Source organism: Ursus americanus, chromosome 19 (genome assembly GCF_024610735.1).
Source record: "Ursus americanus isolate L20-20 chromosome 19, mUrsAme1.1.p, whole genome shotgun sequence".
In the NCBI taxonomy this organism is placed as follows: Eukaryota; Metazoa; Chordata; class Mammalia; order Carnivora; family Ursidae; genus Ursus; species Ursus americanus.
Genome location: NC_142145.1, coordinates 34,291,423 through 34,304,198, shown reverse-complemented (window position 1 = coordinate 34,304,198; position 12,776 = coordinate 34,291,423). Strand labels below are relative to the sequence as shown.

The 12,776-nt window shown below is 56.5% G+C and overlaps 1 protein-coding gene across 3 annotated transcripts in view; it reads right to left on the bottom strand.

Annotated features, from left to right (window-relative positions):
- The window catches only part of CELF4 (CUGBP Elav-like family member 4), a 292,693-nt gene that overhangs the window by 63,968 nt on the left and 215,949 nt on the right, over positions 1–12,776 (bottom strand). For all 3 annotated transcript variants that reach the window (XM_087869859.1, XM_087869858.1, XM_087869861.1), the window contains exon 3: positions 7,406–7,484. In XM_087869859.1, the coding sequence (XP_087725985.1) occupies positions 7,406–7,484 (79 nt within the window). The remainder of the gene's footprint in view (positions 1–7,405; positions 7,485–12,776) is intronic.

Genomic DNA, 12,776 nt, shown 5'->3' with positions numbered 1-12,776 from the left:
GGCGGTACTGTCTCTCCCTGCCCCCTACCCCCAAGCTCACCACTCCCAGGTTGTCACCAGGCTGTCTGCGTGTGCCAGGGGCCACAAAGGCCCTGGATCTGTCTCACCCGTGCCAAGGCTCGCTCAGTGCCGTGCTGAGGACCACCAGGCCCAGGAAGGCCTGCGTGCGACATTCTGTCTTGCTCGTCTCCGAGGAAGCGGGGATCTTCCTCTTGCACACGCACACAGGGTGCCTGCAGCAGGATACCATGGGAGTGGCCGCGGGGTGGGAGCCAGAGGCCCTTGGTCGCCTCTCTCTGTCATTTTGAGTTCTGTCATCGGCCCCTTCAGCCTGGGCACACATGCGGCAGCTTTTAAATATCAACCAGGAGCCCATTTGCAATGATTAATATGCCATTTCCTCTGAAACAATCCTTTGCTAAATTAGCCAGGGCCAGAGGGAATTTGGCCAGGAGCCGCGAGTCTCAACTTAACTTGCCGAATGGATTAAAAAAAACCCTCAAAAACAAAATGCAGATCAATCAACACCCCTTCCCCCAGCTGAAAACCTAAAAGTCCATTTAAACTCAGCAGGTTTGCAGTTCATTATAATTTCACACCTATGGCAGGAGTTACCGAGGTATTTATAACGTGTGCCTGCCCCACTGGAGCCTCTGTGGGGCCCTCGTTAGGGACCCTTCCCACCAGCCACCTCCTTCCCCAACCGCAGAGACCTGTCTTCAGAAGCTGCTGTTTGGGTTCAGTTGTGTAAACTAGAGAAGCTTCCTGGATTTAAATTTTCTTTTTCTTTTTAAAGGGTCTTGGGGAGAAAGGGAGACAAAGATTTTTAAGGGACAGGGACTACGGAGAATAAAACCCTGGGGCCGGGGGACCTTGCACCATCATCTAGAGAACCTAAAAGTTGAAATGCTTAAACAAAAGTAGGAGGGATTGTGGTCAGACACGTGGTAGAACTTCCTATCCATCAAAGAAGCCAAGCCCTGGGCGGGCCACTTGGCCTGGCACTGAGGTGTCTAATCCTTCAGAAGCCTTTCCAAAAGGCAAATCACAGGGTCTGACAGAGACCCCTGCCCCAGGCTGTTCCCTAAGTACTCCAACTCTCTGGGCCCTGTTGTCTTATGTCTGACTCAAACTTCCCGAGATGAAAGCTGTAATGCCTTTTCTCTGGTATCAGTCCAAAATAAATCAAGGATTCATGTACACAAACGATCAGCCAGGACATTGGCTTTGGGGCTGGTATTCAAGGGAAAACTTTACAATCTATGGCTTGAGAAATTCTGGCGGGACTAGGACAGGACAGGCTGACAGAACGGGGTTTCTGAGCTCTGGAGAAGGAGGCCAAGATGGACGGTGGAGTTGCTTTTCTTCTTGATAGTTTTTAAAACAGGAGGGGAGGGGTGAGAAGCCGACTCTTGGGGGAGGGTGGACACATGGCTCCAGGGCTCTCCAGGCTTTGGAGTTCCATGTCCTGGCCAACAAGGCAGTTAGCCATCCTCCAGCCAAAGGTTCCCCATGAACCCTTGCTCATCCCTGGGCCACACATGGCTGTGGAAGGGGGTTGGTGATGTCGCGGTCCCCAAGAGCTAAGGATACTGGGGTCTGCAGGGTCTGGTGGAGGGGGGGCAGGTGGATAAGGAAGTGCTCTCCCTCAACACATACACATTCACACATAAGCACAATGGAGTAGACACACTGCCCAGCTTCCAGGGGCTTCTATGGGGACACAGGAAGTGTAGGGGCTGGTGAGGATAGAGTCTTTCCTGCTCTGAGGTGCAGTTTTGGGTCCCCAGTCACTGGACTCCTTCTTGGCCCAGGATCTCATCCTCTGGGCTGGCCTGGGGTTAGCTTTGCTCCTTCTGGGGTCTCTAAGGCAGGGCACAAACCAGGAGTCCCAAAGTGGAGGTAGGATGTGCTGGACTCAGGGGGAGGCTCCGGATGCCCCAAAGGGGATACACGGGGACAGAGGTGGAGGGGCTTGGGCTGTGGGACACAACCGCACAAAGGAGGGCGTTCTTTGGCCTGGGTCTCTCCCCACCCTATCCCACCCCCAGGGGAGCCTCACCCAGGAGGTCCCCACAGGGAGTGCGCACTGGTCTGCAAGCCTTTTCTCACACCTTCCCCCCCCTCCCACTGCACTGCATCTCCAGTCGGGGGCTGTCCAGAGTAATAGGTTTCCTTTTTTAAAACTTGTTTCCTACTGTCTTGGTAGAATTTCAGACTAATCTCCAATTCGCTGTGCCCCTCCCTGCCCTTAGCTTTTCTTTTCTGTGTACCCTGTCTCACCTGGGCCAAGGGTTCCTAACAGAATCCCGAGGGGTTTCTGTCTACCCAGAAGCTTTTGTCAGTGAGACATTTGTTGCCATCTAAGACTCGAAAATTGAAACTTCTATTGAATTTTCATGCGGCAGGACTAACCAGCCTGCACATCTATTTCCTCTATCGCTCGCTAAATTGCCAACTTAGAGTATGGACTAAATAGCTAGAAAAGTCTGGAAGGGACGCACCAACCTGGGGAAGTCAACAGTGTGGCCACAGGTCTCTGGGGGCTCCAGGACCTGGCAGCAGCAGGGAGCTGGCCACGCCCCTCAGCTGGGCTCCCTGGCCTCCTCTAGCACATTCACTGTGTCTGTTTAGAAATAAAATAATGCCCGGAGGAGAAATGAGGAACTTAATAGGATTTAAAAAGCCGCAGGAACCGATGCGGCTACAGATGGTGGAGGGGCTGGGAGGACAGAATCAGCCACGGTTTTATGATGGGGAACGTGGCCTCGGGGAGGGCCTCAGAACCACATTCACATGCATTGTGTCCAACCTCATTAGCCAGCCCGGCGGGACTCCGCCGCTACATGAGTGCCGGCCACGGTGAGGGGTACGGCAGCCCTGAAGATGCCCATAAATGAACGGGGGAGCAGCGATGGGCCGCAGGACCGCCGCCTGGCTAACTGACCGACCCGCACCTGCCTCAGGGACCCAGTGCACACGGAATGACTCTCAGGCTGTCGCACCTGTCCCCAGCCCTCCCGTGCATTCCTGGCCCTGCCCAGCTCCTCTCTGCAACAATCCCCCCAAAACACACACATGGCTGATGCTCCCCCCACCCTGCAGACAGACTGAGAGGAAGGCAGAGACTGAGCTGGGGGAGGGAGGCAGACAGGGGCTCCCAGGTCTGGAGAGGGAGAGGGAGGACAGGAATGGAAACTGCTGTGGGGTCCTTCAACCCAAGATTCTGAAGGACTTGGTGAGCAGGGGGACACATAAAAGAAGCTCCTTCACCCTCTAGAAGCTTCCCTAGGGGGTCCCTATATAGTAACTTACTGTAACAACCCCGCTGGGGTCCCCTTCATGGCTGCAGCTCAAAGCCATCCTCCTATATCTCTCCAAGCTTCCCCCAGGCCCTTAGCCAGCGGCAGAACAACAGGACTTTGTAATAGGGAGCTCAGCCCTCCTGCCTGTGTCCACCCTCCACGATCACCTGGCCTCCAAGCAGGGAGCCTCCACCCTTGGGTTCAGTGACAGCTGCCCCTTTGGCCCCTCTTCTCTGGGCCTCAAGCCTCCCTGAATGGGCCAGGAAGGGGACTCCGCAGTCCCTCCCCGCTAGGGCCTCACACATCCCAGCAAAGCCAGAGTCCTCTGGAGTGTGTGTGTGTGTGTGTGTGTGTGTGTGTGTGTGTGTGTGTGTGGTTTCCAGTTCCAGGTGCTGTGGAAGGGTGACCGTGGCGATAGACCCTAGGAGACTGTTTTCAGCCTTGCTCACGTTCCCTCTGGAGGGGCTCCCCAGTGCCACGCCTGCCCCCTTCTGAAGGATGGGCAGCCCCTCAGCAACCCTGAATCCCCTCTTTCCTGGGACTGCCTCCCAAGTCATCTTGCTTCCTAACTCCTCCAGCTCCTCAGCCCCCCATGTTGCTGTTTTTTCTGTCATTTCATGTTGATGAGATAAAATCAGGTGGCCCGGTTTGTGCTCCATCCCCCTGCCACTGTGTCCCTGGTGGGGGACGTTTGTTTTCCACCTTACCAGGAGCACGTGTGGGCCTGTGGGTGCCTTTGTCAGTGTGGGGTACGGCATGTTGGGGGTGTTGGGTGTGCAGGTGCGTGGTTGCGTTCCTGGGCTCTTCCAAACACAGCCTGGATAAGGCCCACAGGAACTAACCCTTGCGACCTGTCGATGGTTGCTGAGAAGAGGTAGGTGGCTTCTGGCGATGGGGTGTGGGTCTGGGAGCGGTGGGGTGGGATCAGGCCAAAGTTGGCCACACCTGGCCCAGACCTCAGCCACTTCTTCCTCTTCAAGGGCTCCTTCTTGGGCCCTTTCAGGGAGGTGGGCGCACTCTCCAGCCCCAGCCTCCTCCAGTTCAGCCCAGGGGGGCCCCAAGCAGGTTTGCTAAGGCCAGGACCCTGAGAGCCTGACTCCCTGAAAGGAGCACCCATGCCCGGGTACAGGAGCCTCCTTTGCCTGGGGGGCGGGGGTGGGTGGGTTGTACTGTCTTCCGGCCTTAGTTCTCCCCTGGGCTGAGACCAGGGAGGAGGAGAAGGAAGGTCAGGGCTATAGGGCAGCGCACTGGGGGCACTCATCTAGATGCTGAGAGTGAAACCCAGAGGCTGGGGGGCCCCTGCCGCCATGGCGCCCAATTCAGATGCTGACCACGAACCAGCTCATGGGGCAGTCTACACCTGTCTGCCAGGACAAAGGCACACCAGTGCATGCCCTTGCCCTGGAGGGAGGGTCCTTGCCTCTGAGATGGCCAGGGCAGGTGGGGGTACCCTCCACCAGGCTCCTCTCTGTCCCCAGCCTGCCTCATTCCTCTGGTTAATGAATTGGTTTGCTTATTTGAGGGTGGCTCAGTTTGAATATAACTTACTCTGGTGAGCTTTGTGGGGTTAACAGGACCTTCCTCGAGGAGAGAAGGCCCCTTCCCTGCCTAACTCTCGGTGGGGAAGCAGGGGCCAGCTCCTCTCTGCCTGCGCAGGGACATCACAGCTGTGATGCCCTCTCTCTGCCTGGTCCCCCCACCAGGATCCGTGGCTCCTGCTTTGATGGAGACAAGCCCAGCCCCTTGGCCTTGTGTTCAGGGCCCAATTTTCACTTCCCGTCCTCACTGTTTTCCACCAAGTCTACACTTCTTGGTCCCTCCAGGAAGCCCTCCCTGCCTGCTCCAGGCCACAGTGAGCTCTCTTCTTTGATGACCACCGTGGTGTCTCCTGTCTCATGGGTTGGCCTCGGGGCTCCGGGGCTCCGTATTCAGCCTGGCCCCACCTCCCTCACCTGAGACCCTGCTCTTCTTCCCTCAGCCGCTATCCATACCCTTCTCTGTTCCCATTTCTTTCATCTTTTTTAACGTTCACCTCTTCCCCATCCTCTTCGCACCAGAAGAAGAATTTAATGGATATTAAATTATTTTAAACTTTTTTTTTTGTTAAATAGCTTGGTGGTAGTGCTGACTCAGGATCATCTCACTGTTTAATATTGAATATGCAATTAATAGATAGATGTTTAGGTTTGGCTCTTTTTCCCCCCCTTTCCACTGCAGGAAGAATAAAAGAGCTGATTAATCTGGTTTGGGGCAAGTGTCAGTGGCAGGAGATATATGGGAGAAAGGAGATGAGGTTAGCAACTTGGAGTCAGAGAGCTATTGCCTCCAAGGCAAGTGAAGAGAAAGGGGTTTGCGTTTGAGTTCAGTGTGGCCTCGCTGGGCATGGTGTTTCTGACACCGCACTCTGGGCCTGGAGAAAACTGACTGGACTCTGAGCTGGCTGGTCTGCACCCAAGGGGCCCCCTGATCCCCCGCAGGAGCCCCCCCGTGGGCCTTTTTCATGCCACCCCGACTTGTTTTCCAGGTGCGGAAACTCCCCTACTTCAAGGCCAGCTCAGGCACCGTCTCCTCCAAGCTGTCTGGCTGCCCTCACTTCAGGGGCCCTTTTGCTGGGACTGCGGGTGCCACTTACTGTTCAGGCTACGCTTCCGTGCACCAGAGTCCCCCCCCCCCCCCAGGGACAGGGGCTCTCCACCGCATCCTGGCCCTGCTACCTGAACGCGTGTGGCCCGTGAGTCATGGCATGCCTCCCAGAGACGGTCTCTCTCTCGGAGATGAGAAGTACTGCGTGAGGAGGGACAGTCCTCCCCTTCCCACCAGAGCAAGGATGCCTAGAGCTGGGTATTTGAGGGGCCTCTGGGCGCACAGCAAACCACAGTCATTGCATGGCCAGGAACGGGGAAGGAGCAAACCACGGGAACCAGGTATGTATCGCCTGCCTGGGCCCTTTACACCTGAGCCATTTTTACCTCTCAACTGACCCACCTCCGCTCTCAGGGTCCTCGGGATGGGAAGCTCTCGGAAGGCCAGAGGGAGGTGTGTCAGTGCCTGGGGTCATGGGGCCCCTTTGGGCAGCACCAAGATCCCACCGGGGCTTGGGGTAGCGGGCGGGTGAGATTTGAGGCCCAAGTCAGGAGGGCCCTTGGCATAGAGGCCTTGTGCCCAGGTCAGGGTCCTGCTAGGATCCAGAGGTGAGCAGCCCGAGCAGGAAGGACCGCAGGTCTCAGGGGCAGGCAGGCAGGCCCTGAGAGAACACTACAGTTCTCTCGGACGAGGACCTTGCCTCCGAATTTGCAAGTAGGTTTTGCCTATTTTCCTTTTTGCTCTTAATTTCCTAGAACACTTTTCATAGGGAGGGAGGATAGGGGAGAGAGAAATTGCGCAGTGCCTGTCTAAGCCACGAGGGAAGTGACCGGACCAGGCCGGAACCCGGGGTGGACGTGCTTGGCGAAGGGAGCCAGGAGCCCGTGCTGGTGCAGGCTCCGTGGGCAGAGGCAGCAGGCCCTCACTGGTGGTGGGGACAGAGCCTTCCTTGGGGAGTGGGGCTCTGAGCTTATGGGGTGTGGCTGTGCCCTCCCACCCACTCTGTCTGCTTCCAGACATCTCCCTGTCCACCTAGATCTATCTCCAGGATCTTGATTGACCTCAGCGGTCCCAAAACCCCCCCCAGCGGCCCTTCTCAGGTTTGCCCACTGTGTCCTGCACCTTCCCAGGGCAGGGCCACAATCCACTTCCTCTCTCCCAGCCTGGCACCCTTTCAACTGCTCATTCTCCATTGTAGGGGGGTTTCCTTGGCGACATGGAGGTGCCCACCCCTTCTGGGGTTCCTAAAGGAGGCAGAAGAGTGCCCCAGGACATGCTACTTGTTTACTTACTGGAAGGAAGGAACCCCACCATCTGGCAGACCCCAATCACTCCTCGCTTCCCTTCACTCTGTCCCCACACCAGTCACTCAGGGCTCCAAAGCCCTGTCCCAGCTCCCAGCAGTGAGGTCCCTAGGGCAGGAGGCAATGGCAGGGAGTCGCTGCATCACTGCGTCAGGGAGACGGAGAGGGAAGGAGGGCTGGGTGGGGGGGGGGCAGAGACAAGTGAGCCCTCACGTGAAGGGGGCTGGCGCAGGCAGCTACTACCTCCTCGGCTCTCGCTGTCCGCTGGCTTCACCTGGATCGGCCGGTTCATCTGCAACAGAACACAGGGGACAGTGTCAGAGCAGGCCTGGCAGTGAGAGGGCAGACACCCACGCCCAAAGGGACACAGGTGTTCATAGGGACCGAGCCACACGGACCGCACCCATGGACACGCACACCCACGCCACTGCTGTCCCCATGCAGCTGCACTGAGCCCCACCCCTCTCCCCTGGCCCGTGCAGTCCCCGGGGCTCCACTGTTTCAGGAGGCTTTCTCTGGGTTGCGTACTCTGGGGTGTCTCCCTCCCAGCTTTGAGCTACTCTCGCTAGCCTGTGACGTTAGAATTGGAGGTGTCCCCACGGCGCAACTCTGGCCAGCCCTGGTTCACCGCAGACAGCTGGCTTTGCCAAAAGGGCTGGTCTCTGGCCACCCCGTGCCATCTCACAGATGTGGGCTGTGGGCCTCCGGGGTGCTGAGGCTCTGGGCCACCCAGCTCCTGCTTGGAGCTGGGCTCAGGGCTGTGGCTCCTGACCACCCCTAGCGCTCTCCCCTTGGGGGGTATGTGGAGTGGGCACAGCTCCTCGTCTCCCACGGTATCTAGGGGCCAGGAGGACACCAGGACACGGCCTGACCTCCCAGGCCTCCCGGAAGCCTCTGCGTCTCTCTCTGATTCACTTCAGTGCCTCGATCAGGCCACTAGGGGTCTCTGAACTCCAAGCATCGCCGCTCGGCGCTGGTCTTTAATCCTCCTGCTGCTGGAGGCTACGGGGTGGGCTCGCCAGCCCTGAGGCCCCAAGATATTTCAGACAATAAAAACGGGAGGAATCACGCAAAGGGAATCCTACTTTATGTTTTTTCCTGTGCTTTTGCCGGTCAAGTACCTCCCTCAACCCTCACTGCATTTTCACTTCTCACACAAACCCACGCTGACAGGCGGACAGGGCAGGGACTGGCACCCCCATTGCGTAGATGGAGACGCTGAGGCGGAGCCGCCCCATGGCAAGGTGAGCCCAGGGAGCTCTCTCTCCGCCTCCGGCCTGCACCGGGTGACTTTCTGCTGCCAGGTCCCCTCGTGTGCGGAGGCTGGAGCAGCCAGTGACAAGCTTCCTCGGGCCTTCTGGTCTAGGATTCGAAGTGAGTTGTGGCTGCGTCAAGACGAGTGGGTGGGGGAGTGTGGGTGCCCGTGACTCAGCAAGGTGAAGACAAGGCCAGGGGAAGGACAGAGCCACCACGAGGAAGGACAGAGAGGCGGGAGGCAGGGCATGGAGCAGAGGAAATGAGACACAGGTGGCCCACGGGGTCAAGACGGGACTCTGGAGGCCAGCCCACCAAGATGGGGTCGGAGCATCATCGTTCGCCACAAGACCTGGCACCTTATGGAGTTGAGGGGAAAAAAGCTACTTTGTACGTAAGCTCCGCTAGAGAGGAGACAGAGGTGTTACAGAAAGCTCTAATCACAGGGAGAAGGAAGAGAGACATAGTGAAGTTCCAGGCTTCATTTAGGGGGTCCTGGATCCCCCCCCCCCCATAAACAGCCTCCTTTGCAGATCTTGAGCAAAGGACACAGAACGCTGAGCAGGGCTTCTGGCTCTGGGGAAAGGGCTCCAGGAGGGAGCCAGGGTCTTCCTGGTTTCTTGTCCAGTGCTTTCTGGGATTCAGTATCCAACCCTCTTCTAGAATGTCCCTCCTTCCTGGAACACCCCTAAATTAAACAAGGTAAATTAAACAGGGCCAGTGGAATCTGCCTGTGTGTGGAGCCTTCCACCTCAGGGCGTACCCCACCCCCAGACAGTCATCCTGTCCTCCATCCTTGGTATGTGGGCATTCGAGAATACTCTGCTCCAGGCTAATGGACTTAGGCCTCATTTCCAGCCCTTCCAGCCCCCCAGCCCCACCCCAGCCCTCCCTGACCTCCTCCAGGACTCAGTGCTCCGCTCCAGTTGGACTGTGGCTCCCTGGCAGCAGGGGTCCGGGGGCTCCTCCGGCTTCCCGCCTGCCCTCAGCCAGGGGCGAGGCACCCACAGGGTGCTCCACAGACGGGTGGACTGGAGCTGAACTGGTTCCGGGGACCTGTGGCTCCTGGGGTCATTTTTCATGTTTTATTATGATCTAGGGATGGTCAGCATCCAGAGAGCCTTTGCGGGGCTGTCGGAGAGGTGTCAGTCTTGATGGAGAGATAAAATACAGCCCAGTGCTTTCTTAATTCTCAGCAGAAATAAGGTGTCAGGCTTGGTTGGGAAGATTTCTCAGGTGAAGCAGGTTCCGTACAGACGCCTCGGGCCTGGAGGGAGATCTTCTCCCTTGGCCAGTGTCTCTCTTCCCTGTTCCAGACTCCGGCCCTGTCCAACCTCACCAAGGACTGGTTCTGCGCTGAGGAGGGGGAGTGGGCAGCGCGAGCCTGTCCTGGGGAGAGGAGGCTGCGCCCCACCGCAGAGATGGCCGGCGAGGAAGGGAGCAGCGAGAGAGGGTGACCGGTAGGACGGTGGGAGGGGCACTGCCGCCTTGTCCTTCTTTGAACTTTGCACCCTCAGACCCTGGCCACACGGAGCCGCCGGCCGCATGGCCCCAAGCTGTCCCTTACAGGTGAACAGCATACTTCAAGGACGCTGGAGCCTGCTTCTTGGAGCCTTTCTTCTCCCCTGTCTGTTGTTCTTCTGTCCAGCTACCCCCTTGGTCACTGTATTATCTTTCCAGGAGGGACTGGGGCTGGGGACTGGGGGCTGGTGGGACCTGGGCTGGGGTGCAGGTATCCTCCTTGCTGATTCCCTTTCTGAGGTGTCGTCTGCGTCCCTCTGTGGCCTTCCACCTGGGTTGTGCCTCCACATGCCTGCAGAGGGGCGGGGTGGGCGGGTGGCAACTCAGGGCCTACCCCCCCCCCCCCCCGGTTGGGAACAGCTTCCTAAATGCACCCTGAAGCTTCTGGGGTCAGTCCTTCAGGGACTAACTCTTTTACTGTGTTTCTGCTTCCAACTTGGGGTTCTGTCACGGGGAGCGAGTGGTCGTGGCCCTGGTTTTGGGGTCCTCCTTGTCCCTACTGCAGCAGAGGGCTGGCGGGTGGCTTTCTCTGCCGGTTCTGCCTCCCCTTCCCCTCCCCATCTCTGCCACTTTTTGCATCAACACATATCCATGCATTAAACAAGACATTCCATTAATTTCTTCATCATCATAACTTAAGCTAGGACATACCCTTTAAATATTCATTCAGCTATGAAAACTGGGCATTAAAATTTTAATAATGTCAAGCTCATTTGAACCAGGCTCCTTGGGGACGATTACGATACAATTAGAATAAATACGATGATTGAGCTGGTCCAAAGGCTTCACCTGTCTGTCCAACGTGGCTCCTTGCGGAAAGAGAGGTCTGTGGCCAGTGAGCAGGCAGAAGAATTGACAGACAGGCCAGCCTGGCTCTTTCTTGACCTCCCCTCCCCTTCTCATATCCCCTCCTTCTAACGCGTTCCCCCATCACCTCTACCACCCACAGATGTCTGCCGCCCCCTGTGGGCCAGGGTACAGAAGTATCCCTTCCCCATCTGAGAAGCTGGCCTTGATTAACCCCGGGTTCCAGATACACCTTTCCTTGTCCTGGGCGCAACCTGGACTGGGCTTCTGGGCTGGTTCCTGTGTGAGGGCCATTTTCCTGTCTGTGTGTCTCCTCTTCCCTGCCCCACAAGGAGCTCCCTGAGGCTGAAATGAACACCCCACCAGAACAGGGCCAGCCTGCAGGGGGGGCCACCGATCCCTTAGTGCCCAGATGTGTTCTGTCACCAGATCAGGAAGGGACCGACTTCACCCAGCTTCCCCTCTGATGCAATTATCTTCCTGAGAGCTGACATGGAGATTTGGGGACAGGAGCTGAGCCCCTTGGCCCCTTACTGCTTAAGCCAGTACTGGCAAGAGCCCTGGGGACATCCACTTGTGAACTTGCCCTGGCTTCACTTGGGACAGCCCTGCACCATCAGGATTCTTAGGGCCCTCCACCTGCCTTCTCAGGCACCTGAGGCCTCTGCTTCACACCGGGCTCCTGGGCAGCTGACCCAGAGCTGTTTCAGAAATAAAAGGACCTGGAAAGTTCTCTGTCACCCCTCACTGGCCATTCTCAACAACAATTCTCTTCCAAGAAGTCTTTCCCTGGTTATCTCTTGGCTCCCTTGGTCACACATGGCCTTGTACTATTTTGTGAGCTCTCTCTCTCCCCTCTTGTGCACGTGTGTGTGTGTGTGTGTGTGTATTATGTGTGTGTGACAGACTGAAACAGAGAGGCACTTGTTTCTCAAGGAGGAGTAGGGACCCAGTTTCCAACTCACAGACCCCCTAGACCCTAACATAGGACTAAGCTCCCCTGGTGTGTGTGTGTGTGTGTGTGTGTGTGTGTGCACGTGCATGTTTGAGTAGTACTTGGAGGACATTACAGACATCTTCAAAGAATTCATTTCGGCTGGAGACTGAAAATAAACAAGATAAAGGAGGAAACTGGTATCGTTCCTTCTGCATAGTAGCCTCTCCATAAACGTCATCCTCCATGTTGCTTTCCAGTCTGTGACCCAGAAGTGCCTTGGAAGGTCTGGACTGATGCCCTGCACAGTGCTGGGGTGGGCAGAGGATGGTTGGGGTGGCAGAGATGACGGTGGTGGCCTATGGGGATGGCCAGGGTGCTCTCCACCCAGCAGCTGAGTCCCCAAGTGTAATTCCAGGGTGGGTGTTCAAACCTCAATGCTGAGCGAGGGTCCTTTCAGGCTCCTTTGGGACGTTTGAGTGCCTGGTGACACCCAGCTCCCCTGCTCCCCGGAGGGGCTCACTTCTCCCCAAGCCATGGTGTAGTGTGGCGATGTCTATTTCTCTCTTGTCTTGTTCACTGAAGGTAGCACTTATCTCTCTCCCTTCCTACCACCTCCCGGGCTTGAGAGGAGCCTGGCTCCTGTTCCTCATCAGCCCCCACTGTTTGTTCTCATCTCCCCAAAGATCTCAGCTATTATGTTGTCTGCCCCCCAGCCCAGAACACATAAGGGTCGTGGGAACAGTGAAGCAACGGACCCTGTGGGCTGGGGCCCACTGGGATACCTGTGCCCCAACCCAGAAGCATCACTGCTCTGGGAAGAGAGAGAGAATTTTGCAGGGCTCCTTGTTCAAAAAGCAAGGAGAAAAGCATCGTTAAATAACTAAACTATAAAGTTTTTCCTTTCTTCCACAGTCTCTTTCTTTCTTGGCTTGTCATGGTCTTTTTAATTTGCTGTTTGATGTTGTTTTAAGTAAAAAAAAATATAAATTTTAAATTATTAGCATAGCTCCTACCATTCATCTTTATTTTGTGTGATGCCAGTTTTAAATGTAAATATCAGAACAT